Source organism: Helicoverpa zea, chromosome 8 (assembly GCF_022581195.2).
Source record: "Helicoverpa zea isolate HzStark_Cry1AcR chromosome 8, ilHelZeax1.1, whole genome shotgun sequence".
In the NCBI taxonomy this organism is placed as follows: domain Eukaryota; kingdom Metazoa; phylum Arthropoda; class Insecta; order Lepidoptera; family Noctuidae; genus Helicoverpa; species Helicoverpa zea.
In genome coordinates, this window is record NC_061459.1 from 2,789,170 (window position 1) to 2,810,567 (window position 21,398).

The 21,398-nt window shown below is 41.7% G+C and overlaps 1 protein-coding gene across 8 annotated transcripts; it reads left to right on the forward strand.

The window, feature by feature from the left end:
* Positions 1–568: 568 nt before the first annotated feature.
* Positions 569–18,869, forward strand: LOC124632218 (CREB-binding protein-like). Of its 8 annotated transcripts, none has more exons than XM_047166964.1 (20): positions 569–1,128; positions 3,271–3,488; positions 3,831–4,202; positions 4,597–5,151; positions 5,230–5,362; positions 5,462–5,877; positions 6,082–6,197; positions 6,279–7,181; positions 7,295–7,838; positions 8,244–8,401; positions 11,587–11,697; positions 11,788–12,145; positions 12,443–12,586; positions 12,810–13,283; positions 13,733–13,966; positions 14,343–15,131; positions 15,879–16,079; positions 17,071–17,247; positions 17,783–17,995; positions 18,144–18,869. In XM_047166964.1, exons 1-20 carry the CDS (start codon positions 1,056–1,058, stop codon positions 18,555–18,557), a joined length of 6,603 nt encoding a protein of 2,200 aa, XP_047022920.1. In that variant the 5' UTR covers positions 569–1,055; the 3' UTR covers positions 18,558–18,869. The 8 variants fall into 8 exon arrangements, with proteins under 8 accessions (XP_047022920.1, XP_047022922.1, XP_047022923.1 ...); XM_047166966.1 differs by having other exon boundaries at positions 17,074–17,247; XM_047166967.1 differs by having other exon boundaries at positions 13,742–13,966.
* Positions 18,870–21,398: the final 2,529 nt, after the last annotated feature.

Below are 21,398 nucleotides of genomic sequence, written 5' to 3' on the forward strand. Positions count from 1 at the left end.
TCATTAAGTTTTACATTCGATAATAACTAATTGATTTATTCGGTTTTCATGAGTAATATAAAATAATAAAGAAATAAAATAATCTAAAATCAATATTCACCTTGTACCTTTTAGCTGAATAGAATGGGTTCCGATGCTTCATTTGAAATTTAAAAGTAATTGAAACTTGGTTATGGTCTTCTCTACATCATAGACAGTCTAGAGACACGTCGTATTGATGATGGCCACTCCCGATTTGGTGGGAATATTCAAACGTACACATCTTTATAATTTTTTACAAGCCGTATGCCCGATAAAATCATTGAATGATGTATAAAATAGTTACTTTTCAACTTTATTTAGCATGTTATCTTATAAAATTATAGTATTCACATAGATTTTAATATAAAATATGCTTTTACATGACGAAAACATCTTCGGTTTTCTTCGGCTATGTTCGGTTCCATACGCCTTGACGTCAGAATAATCGGACCGATCCTGCGTCAAATCGGTATTTCCGGCAGTCACGTGGTATGCGCGGACCAATCAGAGCGCTTTCCTATACTCTATATAGGCCGACATTTTCTGACAAGCGTAGAAAAAGTTTTCATCAACAGCCGCCATTTTGCGCTGGAGAGACTGAGAAGAATTTCGGAATTTGTCGTGTAAATTTTCTGTTTTTTCTTACATCATTTTATCATAAACTTTACCATTCCGTGTATTTTAAAGTGTTAAGTGAAATCGTGTTGTTCGATAGCGTAAATAAGTTCCTTAAAGTAGCTAAAATCTGGTGATATTGTTTTCATTTATTGTGCTAGTTCCGACGGAAGATGGTGAGAGGGTCTGTGTAGCTCTTCGATTCGGAGCTTTGTAATGGCGAATACTTGAGTGAGAAATTATAATATGTGCCTTCAATGGTTCGAAGGACATCGGACGATCGCGATGTGGGTGAATTACATTATGATGAACGACAAATCGCTCTAAAATGTTATTTCTTGAAGATATAAGACATAAAAGTGTTTTTTAAATCGGCGGGCCGAAATATTCACGACGGCTTACGTTTAGTAAACAGAGCCATGGCCGATGAGCCGCCTAACAAGCGGCCTAAAATGATCGGGGGCCCTTTTCAGGGTCCCTCGGACTCCGCGGGTGAGTATTTTATTGTTTTACACCGAGTTTGCAAAGTGTCGGAACAGTGTTCTGTCATATTATCTTTCTTTGATTTTTGACATTTTGCCTTCGTTCTTGTTAGCGCCTCGCAAGTTTTGCGTCGTATTATTGTATCTTAGCGCATGAAATCAGAAAATATAGGTTTTACTCGATATTTTATAAAAATCTAGTTCATTTTAGTGTACCATTCTACTATATTTCTGTTATTTCATTTATTAAAATGAATGAAATCTAAGTTTTGATACATTGTTTTAGGGTGTACATTTTGTAATATAATGCAATTATTGAATAAATCTAACTTTATTCGTTCATGTTTCTTTGAAATACAAAGTATTATTAGTAGTATTTTGAAGCATGGTCTTGTTTTTTGAGTTGATATTTAGTTTGACAAGAAGGTTGACTAAAGTGTTGTAGGTTTATATGAAAAAACTATTACAAAATTATTGTAAAATTGAAGCAAATAATTCTAAAACTTAAAAAAGATTACATGTATATTGGTCAATGTTTTATAACATTACCTGACACTCAGTACTTTTAGTGACCCACATTATGTTGAGCAAGTAATCATATATTTTTTTCACTAAAATTTGATAAATTTAGGTAGACTCCACATCAGATTATACGTCCACATGTAATCATTTATTTAATGTTTTGTAAATTGATAAGAACATAACCTCTTTTTTGCATGCTGGCAAAATAAAGTGCAAGGCCAAATATTGAATGGAACACTCTTATTTTACAACTTAATGCTATGTTACCAAAACCTGTATCACATATTAGGTAGCTTATTTTTTGGCCACACAGTTCATAGTAAAACTTATGTTTTGTTTATAAATCTTAGAAGAACTTAGTGCTATATGTTTATCATTATTAAAAATAATTCTAATAAACATGAAAAATATTTCGAGCATGTAAAACTTGGACAATACAAGCTGTTGATTTGCATCCGTGCCATATTCAAGGAGGTAATTATGCTAATGATTCTCAACCCAAATCAATAAAAAAATTGGTACGTAATTTTTTTTCCTTAATTTTTTTTCGGAATTCCGTAAATGTCATCTAGCCTTATTTAAACTTGGCGCGTATGTTACTGGCGTTAAAACCGTGCTGCACCCTCACACAAACGCAAACACAAAGCATACGCAACGATCACTCATAAATTTCATTCATAAAATTGGATTACTTTGAAAATACCACGACATTACAATGACAAAAAAAGCAGTGCATATTAGTTATTTCCCATCTACTGTAATTCCAATCGATTATTTACGTATTGTATGTCCTCCTCCTGAACTATGGCACAAATGCAAATCAACACCTTGTATTTATCGATCTATCAATATGAATAAGTTAAAGTGGATCTATGTAATCAAGTAATGTTATTTGTGTTCTTTTTCCATTTATTTTGATTGATGTTACCTTTGTTTTTATTTTATTTTATTTATAAGCTTTTTTTCTTATGTTATCTATAGGATTTCTGTCATAAATATATTGAAGTTTTTATATATTGGACTTTAATAAACTGCTACTGCTTTAGTATTTTAGTTCAGTGTTTGAATGTTATATTCCCCAGATATTGATAGAAAAATACAAAGCAAAATGTGTGCATGGTGCAAGATATTCTAGTGTAGGCAGATGACATAAAAGTTTATATCACTACTATAACTTACTAAATATGAAAAAAACTATTCAAAAAACCATAATGTTCTCTAATGTTATCATGGACTTGAGGTTATATCAGTCAGAATATAATTTTCTGAAATTGTTATACAGATTACAAAAGATATACAAGATTAATTTGGCTTACCCTAATGTAAAAATCTCCTTCTTTAAATATCAAAACAATATTAAAAAATATTTAGTTCAGTTATGAAATTTTGTAAAAAGCAGAAATAAGTTTTCAACAAAGTTTTTCTGTTGTTGAAAATGAGTGCTATATTCTCAAAACAAAAAAAAATGTGCAGAATGTGTACCATATTTATCTCAGTATTTCTTACTGCATCACAATATAGGTAAATAGGAAGTCAGAGTATCAAAACTTATATGAGAATAATTTTGCATAAAATAGTAAACCATTTACTAAACTGACTAAAACTGGTTCTTTATTTAATTTTGTTTCAGCAGATGGGTTTTCTAACCTTGACATGTTCGACCTTGAAAAGGACCTCCCAGATGAGTTGATGGGAGGTGCTTGGGGTGAACAGCCCGGAGTCACGGGCCCCAAGCCCCCAGCACAGGGACCGGGGCCTGGGGGACAAATGTCCCAACAGCAACAGCTCAATGGAGATGATCCAACGGCTGCTATGCACAGACAAATCAACAATCACCTTATACAACAAGTGAGTACCTGGGGCTGATGGATTTACTGCTTATTAGACTTTTTAAAAACATTTAATATTACTTCTATTGCAAAATATTAAAGAAAGATGCATTTTCATTCAGGAATCAATTTCTAATTATATCATGTGAGACATAATTTTTCAAATATTTTCTTTTCTACTTTGCATTTGATAAATTTTGATTTGAACTCATCAATTTCAGATATAAATTTTTTGTCAATATTTTTGGTATCAATCAATTATAAAATTAAATTCCTTTTTAATAAATTATTCAATATGAATTTAGTATAATATTTTACAAATTCAGAAATAGGCCATATTAATAGTGTATGCCGTGTATTGGTCTTTTCACAGGGCAACAAAGGCTTAGTAGGCCACAACAATCCATTAGGATTGAGTAATTTAGGTAGTAAGAGTCCAAACTTACAGTCACCTCCCAATGTGTCTGTATCCAAGGACCTCATGGGTGGCATGCACCCGCAACTAATGCCAAATACGAGTCATCCAAATCAACTGCACTCCACCATGCCGATGAGTTCGATCCAAGGAGGAATGAACGTGGCCAACGTCGGCGGGAACATGATAGTGACCAATAGCAATATGTCGGGCGCTGGCATGCTCGGAAGCGGGATCATGAATAGCGTGAACAAACAGCTGCCCACTTTGATTGGCGCCAACCATCACGGGACGCCGCCCCACCATCCGCATGCACAGGTAAATTATCTTTTTCCAGAGTTGTATTCTAGTTATCACTTATGAATTCAACATTTTGAACATGAAAACCAAAGTATGATCAAACAGCATAAGGGTCATTGTCAAAATAAGTGGAGAACACTTTGTATGAGCTACATTAAAATTAAAGTACATTTTCAATCAATGCAGATACAGAATCATATGAAACAGCAACCTGCACACAATTTGACAATGACCCATAACTAAAAGTGATTTTATTTACACCAAAATAAGGTGTTGTGCTGTCCTATCGTAGTACCGCCTAACAGGTCTTAATGTGAATGTAAACTACCACAAAAATGAATCAGCATGACAGGTAATCTTTCAGCCATTGTTATCTTGCCTCTACGAGAAGTAACAATTTGGCAATTTACAGGTACAGGCGATGCAAAACGGTCCGTTGAGTGGGCGTGTCGGAGTCGGCATGCAGCCCAACATGCGCACCGCGTTGCAACATCATCCGCGCATGCCTGCGCCGGGCGGCGGCGGCCACCCGCTCGCGCCCTACCAGCCGCCCTACGCGCAGTCGGCGCAGGGGCCCGGGCCGCACGTGCAGCGCGCGCCCAACGCGGCGCAGGGCGTGGGCGTGCGCTTCGGGCCCCCGGCCGACGCGGGCGGCGGCGGCGCGGCGCAGGCCGTGCCCCCCGCGCCGTCGCCGCAGACGCCGGGCGCGCCGGCCGGCGGCCAGTCGCAGCCGCAGGCCGCCACGCAGGCGCCCTCCTCGCAACCCCCGACCGCCTCGCAGCAGCCTACCACCGGCTCCATCGCCGACCCGGAGAAAAGGAAACTTATCCAACAGCAATTAGTACTATTGTTGCACGCACACAAGTGCCAGCGACGAGAGTCACAATCGAATGGAGAGACGTGGCAGTGCACGTTACCGCACTGCAAGACTATGAAAGGTGTTCTCAACCATATGATGTCGTGTCAGGTATTAGTTCTTCCGAAAAACAATAATCATAAACACGTCTTCTAGTTAAAAGTTACTAATTAAACATACCACTTACAGGCCGGCAAAAATTGTGCGGTACCTCACTGCTCATCATCAAGACAAATCATAAATCATTGGAAACATTGTAATAAGAATGACTGTCCGGTTTGTTTGCCGCTGAAGCAAGCCGATAGGACTAGAAATATGAATGGTAAGTGTAATTTCCCTGTCTACACTTCTTCAAATCAAATCAATTCTTCAAAAAAAATCGATTCAGGAAAATTACATACAAAATATTCCATTGTCGTAGCAGCGGCAGTGACCCATACAGCAGCGGGAGTGAGTACCGGCAACGTCGGAGTCGGTGGCGTGGGCCCCGTGCCCGGGGTGGGCGGAGTCGGCGGCGTGGGCGGGGTGGGCGGCGCGGGGAACGCCATGGGCGGCGTGAGCCAGCTGGGGGCCAGCGTGGCGCCCCCCGCGGCGCCGGCCCCCGCGCCGGCCCCCAGCACGCAGGGCGCCGACATGAAGCGCGCGTACGAGGCGCTGGGCATCGCGTGCCCCACGTCGGTGTCGGGCATGGTGGGCGGCGCCTTCCCGCGGGCGCCGCTGTCGCGCATGCCGGCGCCGCCGCGCCCCGGCCTGCCCGACGTGGCCGTGCAGCAGCCCATGCAGTCGCTGTTCGCGCAGCAGCCCAACGACCTGCAGCAGCAGCAACAGCAGCAGTTGGTGAGTGCCGGTGTCTATCCGGTGATTCATTACAGTTTTATGCTTCTTACATTTTATTTATTATTTATTTATTCATGTGAACCACGTATTCTAAAGTAATGACCGAGCCTCGAAGATATCTCTCAGCCTTTGTTTTACAACATTAAGAAGCATAAGTAACCCTCGTTTTGGATTTGCGTCTTATATCCTAAAAACCGTGTGCAGATGGGAGGCGCACTTCAGCTACCCGGCGGAGCCGTAACCGCCAACCCAGTATCCGGCACCAAAGAGTGGCACCATTCTATTACGGCTGATCTCAGAAACCACCTCGTACACAAACTGTAAGTTCGATTCGCCGTTAAATATATTATGATCTAATCTTTTTGTTAGGATAGATTCGATAACAGATAATATTTCCACAGGGTGCAAGCGATATTTCCCACACCTGACCCGACTGCAATGTTAGATAAGCGAATGCATAATCTAGTCGCATACGCGAGAAAAGTCGAAGGCGATATGTACGAGATGGCCAGCACGCGATCAGAGTACTATCATCTACTTGCCGAAAAGATATACAAAATACAGAAAGAACTCGAGGAAAAGAGACAAAAACGGAAGGAGCAGCAATTGCAAGCTCAACAGCAACAGGCAGCGCAACAGCAGCAGCAACAGCAACAACAACAGCAGCAGCAGCAGCAACAACAGCAGCAAGTTGCGCAATTGCAACAGCAGCAACAACAACAGTTGCAGCAACCTGTGAGCGTCATGTCAGGTGGTGGCGTACTCGGAGTGGGGCCGCGGCCGGGCGGCGGCGGTCCACTCGCCAGGCCGACGCTGCCAGCCATGGGAGCTCAACCCGCCTTGCCTGCCATGCGGATTCCCTCACCAGGAATCGCGCTATCCATGCCCGCCAACCGCATGACCTTCCAGTCCAACCTCGTGGGGCCGCCCGGACCGAGCCCCAACCAGATGCCGCAGACGCCGAACGGTGGCAGCGTAGGCGTCGGGAGCGTGGGCAACCCGGGCATGTCGCCGTTCGGGCAGCCGATGACGTCGCCGGCGCCGAACTACCCCATGCAGACGAACGGGCCGGCGCCGCTGGCGTCGCCGGGGCACCCCGAGCAGAAGGTGCGCATCCTGGGCGGCGCCGTGCAGAGCCCCTTCGTGAACCACGCGGCGTTCGGGCGCGCGTCGGCGTCGCCGCCCGCCGGCGCGGCGCCCGGCACGCCCGCCACGCCGCACGCGCTGGCCTCGCCCGCGCCGCGCCACGCGCCGCTGTCCGCGCACCTCGCCGCCATCACCGCCTCCGCGCACGCTGACGACAGGTGAGGCACGCCACCGTTATTGCCTCTTACTTCTTCGACGATAATTTCTTTATTTTCATTAACCTACTTTTTGTCATGGTTTGTGTTGTTAAATTTCTCAATTTTGCTCACAGTCCACCACAAGACGACGGACGCGTCAAACAAGAATCGGACGACGTCCGGATCAAGGAGGAACCAGAAGAGGATTGTGGAGGCAAAGGCATGCGCGATGAAACCCCAGACAAGGACGCGGAACGACCAGACTTCAACATCAAACCCGAAGTCAAGACTGAGATCAAACAAGAAGTTAAGGAAGAACCTGGAGAGACCAGTGTGGGGAGCGTCGGGGAGACGACAGGAGGGGAGAGGGGGGTGAGGAGAACCTTCGTGTTCAAACCCGAAGAGCTCCGAGTGGCGCTCATGCCTACGTTAGAGAAATTATTCCGTCAGGACCCCGAGTCCCTCCCCTTCCGACAACCTGTAGACGCTCAAGCGCTGGGCATCCCCGACTACTTCGACATTGTGACCAAACCCATAGACTTGTCGACAATCAAGTGTAAGCTAGACCGAGGTGACTACAGAGATCCCTGGGAGTATGTGGACGACGTGTGGCTCATGTTTGAGAACGCGTGGCTTTACAATCGCAAGAATTCTAGAGTTTATAGATATTGTACTAAGGTGAGCACTTTTTTCATCATTACCTACAGATTATTTTCATTTTCAGTACTTGGAAATGAGGCTTTCAATTATGAAAGGCCATTATTCAATATTATATTCTAACTGATTCAATACAAACTACTGTTTATTTACTTTGTGCTGTAGTATGGTCTTAAATGTGACAGCTTTGCAAAATTTTGCACTCTTTGACGTGAATCACGTATTTATTGTAAATATTGATTTTGCGAATAGAGCAAAATGTGTTTTTATTTTGTTTTAAATTAGTTATTCAGTTATAAAGGGCAGGCTTTTGAATAAAATGGTAGTGGTTTTTTTTTCTTAGCCGAAAGTTTCACACATTCCCAAATATGGAGACACAGTGTTCCATCATATATAACATTTTGTAATGCAAAATTATTGTTTTAGCTTTCGGAAGTGTTCGAGCTAGAAATAGACCCTGTAATGCAAAGCTTGGGATACTGTTGTGGTAGAAAGTACACCTTCAACCCTCAAGTGCTGTGCTGCTATGGAAAGCAGCTCTGTACCATACCCAGGGACGCTAAATACTTCAGTTACCAGAATAGGTAAGAACTACATTAATTTTTAAGAACATTTTGAATAATTATAGTGTTTAGAAGCAGTTTTTTTAATGAAGGTTTTTTTTCTTTGATGATATTTCTAAAACTGGAGTTGAAGATAAATGGAGTATATATTTCCAAGTTTCGGTTGTATGCAAACTTTTCTAGGATAGTCATACATTTAACTGATTACTTTCCAAACCTTGTCAGGTAATCTGGTTTCTAATTATCACTCCATTAATTTTCTGCTCAGTGTTACTAGTTAAATTATATCTGAAGTCGTTGACACACCTTTTGATTTTGAAATGACTATTTAAATTCAATATTTCACACAATAGTGATACACTTACATGTCAGTCCAGCTTTTCATTCTTAGACTAACGCTTTTGCTGGCTTTATATATTATTTTGTTACTGGTATACTCACATTTTCATGGGAAATGTCACTAAAATACCCTCATTTGTGTGTGCAAAAATATTACTAATTATGTGTGTTTGTGTGGTTAGACCTATAATAACAAAAAGTCTGGTTGAATAAAAATAAAATTATAAACAATTTCGTTGAAGCGTACACATTATTAATGAGTTATAATAGCTCCCAAAAATGAAATTTATTAATAAAATACAAGGAAAGTATAAGCACTTATTATATTTTGTAGCGGCATATAACATTGGTACAAGAATTATAAAATTGACAATGGAAAACCAGGCATTCTACCTAACATGGCTACAAAAAACTATGAATCATGTAAAATTACCGCAAAAAGTTCTGATCACTGCAGCTAGTGGTATAAATTGACTTTGTTTCTAAAACAGTTTTACTACAACAACCAACCTATATGCATACTTTGTTGCCGTAATAACTAAATCGTACGTTCCTATTACTATCCTGGATTGCATCAAAATATCAGAAAAAAATATAGGTATAAATATTACTTATCGTCATTCAGTAAACCTTTAAATCATAACGAAAATATTCAGAATCAATCAAGTGCATAATATAAAAAAAAAAAATAATTCAAAAACCTCATTGTATGCACGCCGAACTAATGTTCAATAATTGCAATTAATGCATTGCTATCAGTAAGTTATTGAGAAGTTTCAACTTGTACTGCCGTCGTGGCATACTTGATAATGATTGTGTCTAGTTGATTTTGTAACCTGAGCATCGCTCGCTATCCGTCGCGGAACAAAGGAATATGAGATCGGCATTCATCGGTAACTGACACTCATTTAGTCAGTCTGTACCTTATTATTTTATGTAGGTATTTCTTAAAATCGCGAAAAAGTATATACCTGTGTCTTTCTTTACCTAGTCTGAGTTAACAGAAAATCATATAAAATCTTACTATACATTAATAGTCAATCTTTCTTTGTAAATTCAAGTCATTCCTAAGTTTTATCTGCAATATTCCGTGTCTTAAAACTGAACTAAGAATAGCAAAAAGTATATAAGTAGGTATGAGAGTAAATAAATTAGATCTGTTTGGTAACATGTACTCTGTAATATTATATGAAATCATTAGCACCAGTCTTATTGGTCTACATTGACCTCATAAAAATCATCTTGGAACACAAACAACTACAAATTCATTTGACATTGTTTCAATATTTTACTACTTGCACCACATTGCAGGGTCCTTGATCAAAATACCTTGTTATTATTGATTTTCTTAGATAAAAATAGGTGTTACTTAGTAAGATTAAAGTTGTTAACGCTGCCCTACAAACGTCGCCGTGAAAAAATCGATTGACATTGCATTCGTTTCTATATTCATAATCCACCGCTTTATGAATGTTTCTGACCAATCATGAAACGTCTTGAATTAATGAAGGAGTTCTTCAGTTACAGTATTAATATATTTTTTCCGCATCTAGAAGATTAATAAAGATTCTTCACAAAATATGTTATCCCTCTTCGTCGAAACTAATATTCACTTCCAAAAGCTCATTATATGATGGAGTCAAACGTGAAGACGTATATAAAAATAAATATTCACATGTCGCGCAACTAATTACTTCTCCAATGTTCTGTATCTCGGTAATGATTTGTTTTGGTTCAAAACCTCGTTTAAACTTAATGTCGCATCGTTTAAATTGTAATGGAACAGAATAAAAATATTTTTAGTCTCGCTAAACGTCTACAAAGGAACAAAATACTGTCAAATATTAGTAAGCAAAAAAGTATACAGCACCTACATGCCTTAATTAGCTATGTAAATATAACGCCTATGAAAATAAAAGCTTCGTAAAAATACGTACTTTTAAATATTGCTATAATATTTAGCGTCTAGTCTTATTTGTAAATTATACTATGTATTCGACTTATTATTAAATGCATATTTGAAACACATAGGCATTGTATTGTCAATGTAACTCCTAAATAAAGGCAATATACCACAAAACAGTAATAATAAAATCAGTCTGCCACACAAAACTATCAACAATAACTTCCTATCTTCTAAACAAATAAATCACCACAATAAAATAACCGCGTGGTTGTAAAATCAATTCCCTATTTATCAATATTTGTTACATAGTCACTCTGTAGCCATGCTTATTTGCTATATGGGATACTTATTATAGCATTAATTGTTCTCAATTAGTACACTCATTCTGTGCTCTCTTCCTATTGTCTTAAATGTCAATAACGCTGCTTAAACGATTGGATTGTATCATGTGTTCGAAACAATTATTTCTTTACGACAATTTACTTAAAAGATTCTAAGAAATATTTGTTTCACATCAAAATTTTTGCTCATAGACATCTCAGCAACGGTAGGTTTAGATGGCGCGTATGGAAATGAAAATCTCAGCTTTCGCCAGTGAGTAATTCTACGTGGTTATGAAGGCAATGAAATTTCCTCAAGTCGTGTGCCATATGGATTCGAAAACTATGTTTAATGTGGACTAAAATTTTGGCGAGTAAGCACTCTATAAAGTTGTAATGCATAATTGGGCTGACAAAATTTAAAAAGAACCTTGTTTGAGATGTCTATGTAAGGGCTGCTGTCTCATGCTGGGCTTGTAACCCCCATGTGCCACGCCCACTGTCTAACTATTAACCCCTTTTATGTTCTCATTGCTTACTAAATTTTTTTCGCCCTGTCCACGCACGTCCTTGCCTGCACACAATGTTCCTGTACACGCTCGCTTCACATCACTACTGCCACATGGACGTTATGAATAAAGTCTAAAAGCGTATGGGGTTGTCTCCGATAGATACACCTTCTGCCAGAAATGCTTCAATGACATCCAGGGCGACACCGTTACGCTCGGCGATGACCCGCTGCAGCCACAAACGTGAGTATCCCTCAACTTGTATACTATACGTGAAATTTGTAATCTGTAAATATGTGTCTAATAAAAATTTAAAAACACCTTTGGTTAAAGAACTTTCACACGAAGACTGATATGCGGTGAATATTTCAGTGCAATCAAGAAGGATCAATTCAAAGAAATGAAGAATGATCACCTAGAACAAGAACCATTTGTTGTGTGTATGGATTGTGGGAGGAAGCAGCACCAGATATGTGTGTTGCACCACGATTCAATATGGCCCCAGGGCTTCTGCTGTGATAATTGTTTGAAGAAGAAAGCGGCTAAACGGAAAGAGAACAAATTCTCGGCTAAGAAACTTCCTACTTCCAAACTTGGCATTTATATTGAAACAAGAGTCAATAATTTCCTTAAGAAAAAAGAGGCTGGCGCTGGTGAAGTGCATATCAGGGTGGTAGCATCGTCTGATAAGGTAAGGAACTTGAACCATACACAAGAACCACTTTACGCAAAACATCTGTGATTGTCTCACAATTCTAACCAATCTCTGCATTTGTTATGAATCTTGGTCACTAATTTCCTCAATTCTCCTGTTGTGATGAATCTGGCTTAATCTTATGCTCTCTCTCATTCAAAAAATCATTAGGTCTCATTTCATTATACAGAACTACGACAGAATTACCAACACAATAGTTATTATAGAGAAATGATAGGTTTAGCATAGATGGCAGTAGTATCTATCGATTTCTAAATATGATGTTCTTTTCAGATGGTGGAAGTGAAACCCGGGATGAGGTCGAGATTCGTAGAATCTGGTGAACTATGCGCCGAGTTCCCGTATCGGGCTAAAGCGTTGTTTGCATTTGAAGAGATCGATGGAACCGATATTTGTTTCTTTGGCATGCACGTGCAGGTGAGTCATTACTTCCTATTGCACAAGGTTTACACCTATGACTGTCTCACATGATGGTGCTCTTTATTTTAATTTTCTCTTCAACATTGTTAATGGGGAAGATCTTTAGATTGGTTGTGATAAAGGAACTGTACAATCATCTTGTGAAAGCAACCATGTAAATTCAGCAATAGCATCTGGTTCCTTCTGAACGCAATTAAATCATGACATGTTTCTCTTCCAGGAATACGGCAGTGAAAGTCCGTCACCGAACACGAGGCGTGTTTACATAGCATATCTAGACTCTGTACATTTCTTCCAACCCCGGCAGTACAGGACTGCCGTCTACCACGAGATTTTATTAGGATATTTAGACTACGCCAAGCAGTTGGGCTACACAATGGCCCACATCTGGGCATGTCCGCCCTCAGAAGGTGACGACTATATCTTCCACTGCCATCCACCCGAACAAAAAATTCCTAAACCTAAAAGGTTACAAGAGTGGTATAAGAAAATGTTAGATAAGGGAATCATAGAAAGGATAATACTAGATTATAAAGACATATTGAAGCAAGCTATGGAGGACAATATCTCGTCAGCGGCGGAGCTGCCTTACTTCGAAGGCGACTTCTGGCCCAACGTCCTTGAGGAGTCCATCAAGGAGTTGGATCAGGAGGAGGAGGAGAAGAGGAAGCAGGCCGAAGCCGCCGAGGCAGTGGTCAGTATCAAGTACACGACAATTGTTATGAGCACTGCACGTTGTCAATAACTACAGCCGTTTGTGTTGGCGAACTCCTTGGAGCCTGAGAGCTGGTAGACTTTTGAGTATGTATTTGATGAAAGCTAAAAATTTTCATCGATTTAAGCCTCGCTAATCGCCAGTCAGGTCTTAAGTTTTGTGTCTCCCCAAGCTTGCATCAAATACCTAGTCAAAAATGTCTACCAGATCTCAAGCTCTTACTAATAGTCACGTTCTAATCTGTGTGTGTCCGATCTACGTCACTAATTACAGTCGACAACTGCACGGTTTTCTAACAAGCACGAACCAGAGATTGCACTTTAGAGTCAAATGCACCGGTATTGGTACCCGAAGATGTGTTAACATGCTATGTATGATACAATTGCTTGGGTTTGGCATGAGACAATATTTTCTAACATGTTTTTTAGATATTCCAGTCCTCTGAGGAGAATGAGCAAGGTCCTGACGGTAAGAAGAAGGGTCAGAAGAAGGCCAAGAAGTCGAACAAGTCGAAGGCTGCGCAGCGCAAGAACAGCAAGAAGCAGAGCGACCAGCAGCAGGGCAGTGATCTCAGTGCAAAGATATTCGCCACCATGGAGAAGCACAAGGAAGTGTTCTTCGTTATTAGGCTACATTCCGCACAATCTGCTGCCAGCTTAGCGGTAAGTTTCGGAAGTTCTGATGACAAATATGTTTTTTCGGAGTGATTGCTCCTTTTAGTTTATATTCCAATTATATAATTGAGAGTTCTATATCCATGTAATTGAAATTGTGGAACACAAAGTTTCCCTTCGGTTGCACCGGCGATCCGATAGCATTTTTTATCTGGGAAAAAGTAGCCCTTATGTATTATACTCATAGTAACTATGAAGTTGTATCAAAATCCGATCTGTAGTTTTTGATTGATCAAAGAACAAATCTTTCACGTTTATAAAATTCAAGGGTGATATGATAGTTAATCAATGTAGAGGCACACTTACTATCTCATTTCAAAACGAGTATGTACTCGGTTATTCAACGCGTGTATCGTTTGTGCAGCCCATCCAAGACCCGGACCCGCTAATCAACTGCGACCTGATGGACGGTCGCGACGCGTTCCTGACGATGGCCCGCGACCGCCACTACGAGTTCTCGTCCACCCGCCGCGCCCGCTTCTCCACGCTGTGCATGCTGTACGAGCTGCACAACCAGGGCACCGACAAGTTCGTCTACACCTGCAACAGCTGCAAGTCGCACGTGGAGACGCGCTACCACTGCACCGTCTGCGACGACTTCGACCTCTGCGTGCCCTGCCACGAGAAGGAGGGCCATCCCCACAAGATGGAGAAGCTCGGCCTCGACATCGACGTGGGCTCCTCGCCCGGCGACATGAAGCAGGCCAACCCGCAGGAGGCCCGCAAGCTGTCCATCCAGCGCTGCATCCAGTCCCTGGTGCACGCCTGCCAGTGCCGCGACGCCAACTGCCGCCTGCCGTCCTGCCAGAAGATGAAGCGAGTCGTCACGCACACCAAGATCTGCCGCCGCAAGACCAAGGGCGACTGCCCCATCTGCAAGCAGCTCATCGCGTTGTGTTGTTACCACGCGAAACACTGCCAGGAGACCAAGTGTTCGGTGCCTTTCTGCAGCAGCATCAAGCAGAAGCTGAAGCAGCAACAAGTGCAACAGAGGGTACAGCAGGCCAAGCTGTTGCGCAGACGTATGGCGGCCATGAACACGCGGGGGGCGGCGCCGCCGTCCCCGCCCCCCGCGGCCGCGCTGGCGTCGCCGCCTCCCTCCAAGCCTGCCACGCATGCGCTACCTCACAATGTGCAGAAAGCGTTGCAGCAGGTATGTGTTATGTTTATTTTGCATTTTATTTACAGTCATACAGCATTTCATAGTTTTTAGTGGAGCAATTTTTTTGGATTTTTTAAAGCTGTTCATATTGCTGTGTTGGGGCGCGCCAGAACGCAATCGCTTTCGTTCATTTGTTATGAATAGATTCACATTAGTAGGTTGTGTTGTGTCGTGGCGTGTTCTGTCGTGTCGCGATCGCTCGACGCCCGATCGCGCCAGAGAGGTGGTGGGGGATTTGTCGCGACACACAAATATGAATCTATTATTTACGACGCGTTATTGCGAGGGAACACAGTTCATGCAATTATTATTTTCTGTTACAATTCTGTTTTTCGTTCTTTAAAATGTCTGATGAACTTATTGAACTAGTACGGCAATACAAAGTTCTCTATGACACAAAATGTAAGGAATATAAGGATCACAGTATTAGGAATAGTCCCCGGGAGGAAATATCAACAACATTACACGTATTCACTCTACAACTCTTAAAATGAGATTGATCTAAAAATGCGACATATTGTGCCACAACACAACACATTAGTATGAACACTCCGCGACAGAATAGACGGCGACCTGACACACCCCGACACAGCAATATGAATCTAGCTAGTGATTAAATTATTATCAAGAAAGCTTACTTCACATGCTTCATTTCGCGTCCCGTAGTAATTGATGATTTCCAAGCGAAGACCCCAAAGTATGATTTTAAATAATGACAATAATGTTTCCATTGAGCAGGTACAAGAGGAAGCGGCGCGCCAACAAGCGCCGTCGTACGGGAAGCAGGCGGCGATGGGTCCGCCGGGCGGCGGCGCGGAGTGGGCGGCGCGGTACCGGGCGCCGCCGCCGCTGCACCACGCGCCGCTCGCGCCGCACCTCGCGCGCCTGCCGCCGCACGCGCAGCACCACCCGCACCCGCACGCGCAGCAACAGTTACAAGTAAGTTAACAGTTCCAGCCTATTTATGTAAGCCAATTTTGGCCTAATCTATGGCTGTAGATTTTTTCATTATATTCGGATTCTGAGTTAAAAGGCAACTTTTGACTAGAATTCATTGGTTGTTTTTTTAGCTGACAAAAACAGTGCTAGAGTACCTATGTCACTATCTTCTCACACATAACATCCTTGTGTAATTAGCAGACTGTTTAATGTCCGGCACCTCTTACAAATCTACATATTGCACCGTAACCCTACGCTTAGTTTTTTCTCAAAATTAACGAAATGGTCACTGACTACAGACCTATCTCTGTTTTGAAATTTCTGGCAAAAATACTCAAAGAGTGTATAAAACAAGATGAAAGTGTAAAATTTGACAAGTTCTTCAGCGTTCAAATTCCTTCTAAACTTTTGTCAACTATTTGATTCAGTTTCGTGTCTGATTCTATGTTGAAAATACAGAAATTGTATTAATTTGCAAAGCCGTCAGGGTTTCTCAGACTATTTGACAAAACTTTAGTACAATATTTGTGAAAACAAATGGTTCAATTTATAAAGAACACTACTATAATTTTTAGGTGTCCCGCAAGGATGTATTCTGGGTCCTATCTTTATGTGACACTAACAAAGTTGTTATTCCAACTGTCGATGGTGTTCTTCAAAATATGTTAATTTGTGAAACGATCGTGCGACGGGTTTGATTATTCGATCCGTAATTAAATATACTTTCTCTTTTGCATCTTTGTTGGTCATATGATGTCGCAGGAGGTCGCTTGTCGAATGAGCGGCATGACACGTTGACCCATGAATAAATTAGGACACTCCTCTCTTCTTCAATCCTGAGCATCACACGATGCTTCATCTTGCGATGAATGCCAAAGAAATATCCTGAAAATTATGAAGTTTACTACATAACCATGTTAACTGCATATAGTAAAGTAGGCAAGTGACTTCTACAAAGCATGATGATTGACCATGTACGTTTGTCTACCAGCAGCAGCGAGCTGGTGCTCCGGCGACGCAGCAGGCGCAGCCGCAGGTGCACCAGAAAGCGCTGCAGCAACTCATGGCCACGCTGCGCTCGCCCACCAGCCACAACCAGCAGCAGGAGATCCTGCAGATCCTCAAGTCCAACCCGCCGCTCATGGCCGCCTTCATCAAGCAGAGACAAGTGAGTTTATGTTACATTCTCTCATCTTCTTATTTCATATCATATCGTTTATTGCATTCTATAATGTACGTTAGGTGGAAAATCTAAAATCACACAATTATGGACCAGGTTGTCTGATCTGGCTGTTATCATTGTTACCAAGACTTTGTAAGCAATGTATTTTTTGGAAATGTCCATTGGTGTTTCTTGCACGATCTTCTGAGAGAATGACGAAAATATTAGTTGAAATCTTCCTTTGACATGTTGGGAAAGGTGTCTGCTAAATTGTTTAAACACAATGTAATCACGCCCAAACAGAAAATATCGAAGTAAATAAAGCTTGTGCGCAATAAAATAGGTACTGCTAAATTACTAATGATCGATGAAATAACTGCCTTTGATACTTGTGTAAATTCACTTGCTATCAAGTTTCAATATTATCCATTCTCAATTCACTTAAAAATTCACATAAAAATGCCAAACTTTTGAGTTCTCTCACCCTTTTTACGTGTAGTATGAAATAGAATCTTTGAACATATTTGTATGTCCATTTCAGAACGCCCAAAACCAGCAACAGGCAGCGGGCGGTGTCGGCGGCGTGGGGCCCGTGGGAGGCGTGGGCACGGTCAGCGGGGTCGGCGGAGTGGGCGGCGTCTGCGGCGTGGGCGGCGTCGGCCTGCAGCAGCAGCAGCCGCAGCTCTCGCACATGATGCAGCCGCAGCAACAGCGGCTGCAGCAGATGCATCAGATGCTGCCGCAGCAGACACAAGTACGTAACTTACGCAATATACACTAGGGCTTCCTCATGTCATGTTTTTTCCCTACATAAGCTTTCCCTTCAAATAGACTAGTTGACAGCAGTATTTCACCACTATTGGCATTTTGCAACATGCTAATCAAGTTGTCTTTGCCTGCAGGTTGGTGGTGTGTCTGGTGTCGGCGGCGTCGGAGGAGTGGGCCTGGGCGGCGTGGGCGGCGGCGGCGCGGGCGTGGGCGTGGCCGGCGGCATGGCGCACGGTGGCGCGGGCTGGTTCAAGGGCGGCGTGGGCGGCAACATGATGGGCATGCGCGGCGCGTACGCGGGCGGCGTGGGGCCGGGCGCGGCGGCGGCGGGCGGGACGGCGCGGCTGGGCGGGGCGCGGTACGCGTTCGGCGCGGTGGGCGCGGCGCGGTCGCCGCCCGCCACGCCGTCGCCGCGGCCGCCGACGCCGTCGGAGCTGCTGCTGCTGCGGCAGTCGCCGGCCCCCGCGGCGCCGCTGCAGCCGCCGGACGACCAGCTGCCGCCGATGACGCCGCAGGACCAGCTGACGAAGTTCGTGGAACAGTTGTAGTGTACATAGCGTGGGCCCGCGGTCTCTGTAACATATAGCGTATCGGCCGCGGCGCAGCGTCTATCCCCTCCCCTCGCTCGTCCCCTCCCCGCCCTATTTATTGATCGAGTTGTCGTTAGCGACGCGAGGGACGTAAATTAAGTATTACGATGACCGAAACGAGCGCTCAATGTACAAAATGTAAATATGAGAGGAGTACGTCCTGTCCGCTTCTGCGTAATGTAAGTTGTTTGTAGTGTAGGTACATTATGATACTTATTCTGTTTATTGTAATTAAATCATTTTATAATATAATTATGTGATCATTATAAACTGTTGTTTCTTTTTATTATACCTTCTATTTGAAAATAAAGAATCCAGGCCCTAGATGGCGAAAAGATTATGGAATCGATTCATTCTATCGATACCGCAACGATAGAATGAATCGATTCCATAATCTTCCATGGCCGCACATGTTACAACTCCCCACTGCGCCTGAGTGTGCGATTTTCGTTTGTTGCCCGTGGTACTACCAATAGTACTACCAGTAGCACCACGGGTAAATTTTTCTTCCCGTACTGCTACCAAGCGGTCTGGGAGTACCACGGGCAAGAAAAAATGACCCGTGGTACTACTGTCAATATTTTAGGTTTTTTTCAACCCTTTTGTTGTCACAGTTGATATTGTCATCCTAGAAAGAGCATAAAATACATCAAGTAAATCCCACGAGATCAAGGTATTCAAATCTTATTTGTGAAAAAAAAAACTAAGTGTTTTTGACTCTTGTCGATTTTGAGCAATGAAAAATTTCACAACTACCCAGGGGCCCGATTCTCCTAATTTTACTTAAGCGGCATTCGATTCACATTCGACTGCGATCCAATCACGACTCGATTACGATTGAAGCGTATGTGGCATTCCGCTATTTTTTCTTTGAAATAAACGTTTTTATCCTTTTCTGTCATTCAATAATGAATCATTTTGTCTGCAAATGATTTACGATTGCAATATGATTGTAGAACAAACTAACGTTTAGACCAAAATCACCAAAACAGCAGACCAATCGCAAACCAATCGAATATCGTTGGAATGCGATTGGTCTTATATTAGTAGCAGAATGCCCGATATGGTTAAAACTACTATTGCGATCATATTGCGATTCGATTTCTATTCAATTTTGACATTATTAACTTAGGAGAATCGGGCCCCTGATCTATTTACGAAATAGTACCAAAATATATCCACATTAAAAAAATATATATTTCAATTCTCTTTCGTAGTACCACGGGTAATTTTTTCTTGCTCGTGGTACTAGCAGACCGCTTGGTAGTACTATGGGAAGAAAAATTTACCCGTGGTACTACTGGTAGTACTATTGGTAGTACCACGGGCAACAAACGGCGATTTTAGCTATCGCACCCCATTACACTTGTATGTGAAAGGGCTGTTGGCAGTGTCCCTTTCGAGAACGGTAAAATCAATTCAAATCATTTATTACATGTAGGCCTTTACAAGCACTTATGAACGTCAAAATTATAAATAAGTTTGATTCTAGTTAACCGGTAACCATGATAACTCCAACCAGTCAAGTCAACAGACCAACATCTCACATTCAGTATAAGCAGGATATACTGAGTATGAATAGTATTCATAAATGAATGCAACGAAATGATTGTCACTTATGGAAATTAGAATTATTAAAATACTTTTCGGCTTTATGAATCATTCGTTATGTACATTGATATACAAAAAACCCAAGATGCACCCTCAACGGCTCAAAAACTTCCTCACAAAATGAGCGCAACATTCAAAATTGTGCGCTCATTTGCTTTGTCCTAGCCGACCACTTCGGTCGTAAAATTTTATCTAGACACACGGCAGTGTGTCCGCCAAGTTCGAGCAAAAAAAGCGACACACCGGCCGTGGGTTATATTACACGAACCATTTCGGGCCAAATTCGACCCCCCTGTAACTCAAAATCTATTTTATTTACGCATATCAAATTTCTTGTATCTATTGAGACCCCCTCACTTATCTAAAATACAAAATTTCATTAATATACCTATTGTAGGTCTTGAGATATTGACGTCAGAAAATCGCTATTTTTACTATACACTCACTGACTGACTGATTCACTGACTCACTCATCAAAAACCTAGACCACTTCCAATGGTCGTATTGACTTGAAATTTGGCATGGAGGTAGGTCTTTATGTCAAGGTAAAGGGAAAAATCTGAAAATGGCCAAGTGTGAGTCGGTTTCAAAATAATGAAGGTGTTTTATACCCGGTGTAAATTTATACCCCTAAGGAACAAAAACGAACTAAATTTATCTATATTTATATAATATATCTTCGAATGGTTTGTATTTAGTTTAGTTAGAAGTAAAATAAAAATCTGAAAACGGCCAAGTGTGAATCACTTTCGAAAATAACGAATGTGTAACTTTGATCCATGTCAGTCAGTTGATAAATCTAGTCCATTTAGTTAATCTAGTTCATTTCTTTGTAAGAAACATAGTGCATATTAAAAAATCTAAAAGATAGTATAAATGAGACATTCCTTTAACTAACTTCATCATAAGAAAAAAATAAAATAAACAACCTTACAAAAATAAATGAAATCCCACCCAAAACAAAAATGTGAAAGACTGCCAAGTTCGATAATATGGGAATGCTTCGCCTATAAAAGAAGTGAGATCTGAATAAGTACCAAGTTCCATACACATACCTCAGTTAAAAATAGTTGCAAGTTTTAATAGATAATTAAATACTTGATTCATTGCGTTTAGTAGGTTTATAACAAGGTGTATGAAAACTTTCCAAGTAACATCATTAAAAAGTAACTATTTTTAACTGAGGTA

Coding starts and splice junctions, on each gene's coding strand:
- LOC124632218 (XM_047166964.1), top strand. CDS start 1,056: ATGGCCGATGAGCCGCCTAACAAGCGGCCTAAAATGATCGGGGGCCCT. Junction 15,132..15,878: donor TGCAGAAAGCGTTGCAGCAG/GTATGTGTTATG, acceptor TCCATTGAGCAG/GTACAAGAGGAAGCGGCGCG. Junction 17,248..17,782: donor CCTTCATCAAGCAGAGACAA/GTGAGTTTATGT, acceptor TGTCCATTTCAG/AACGCCCAAAACCAGCAACA.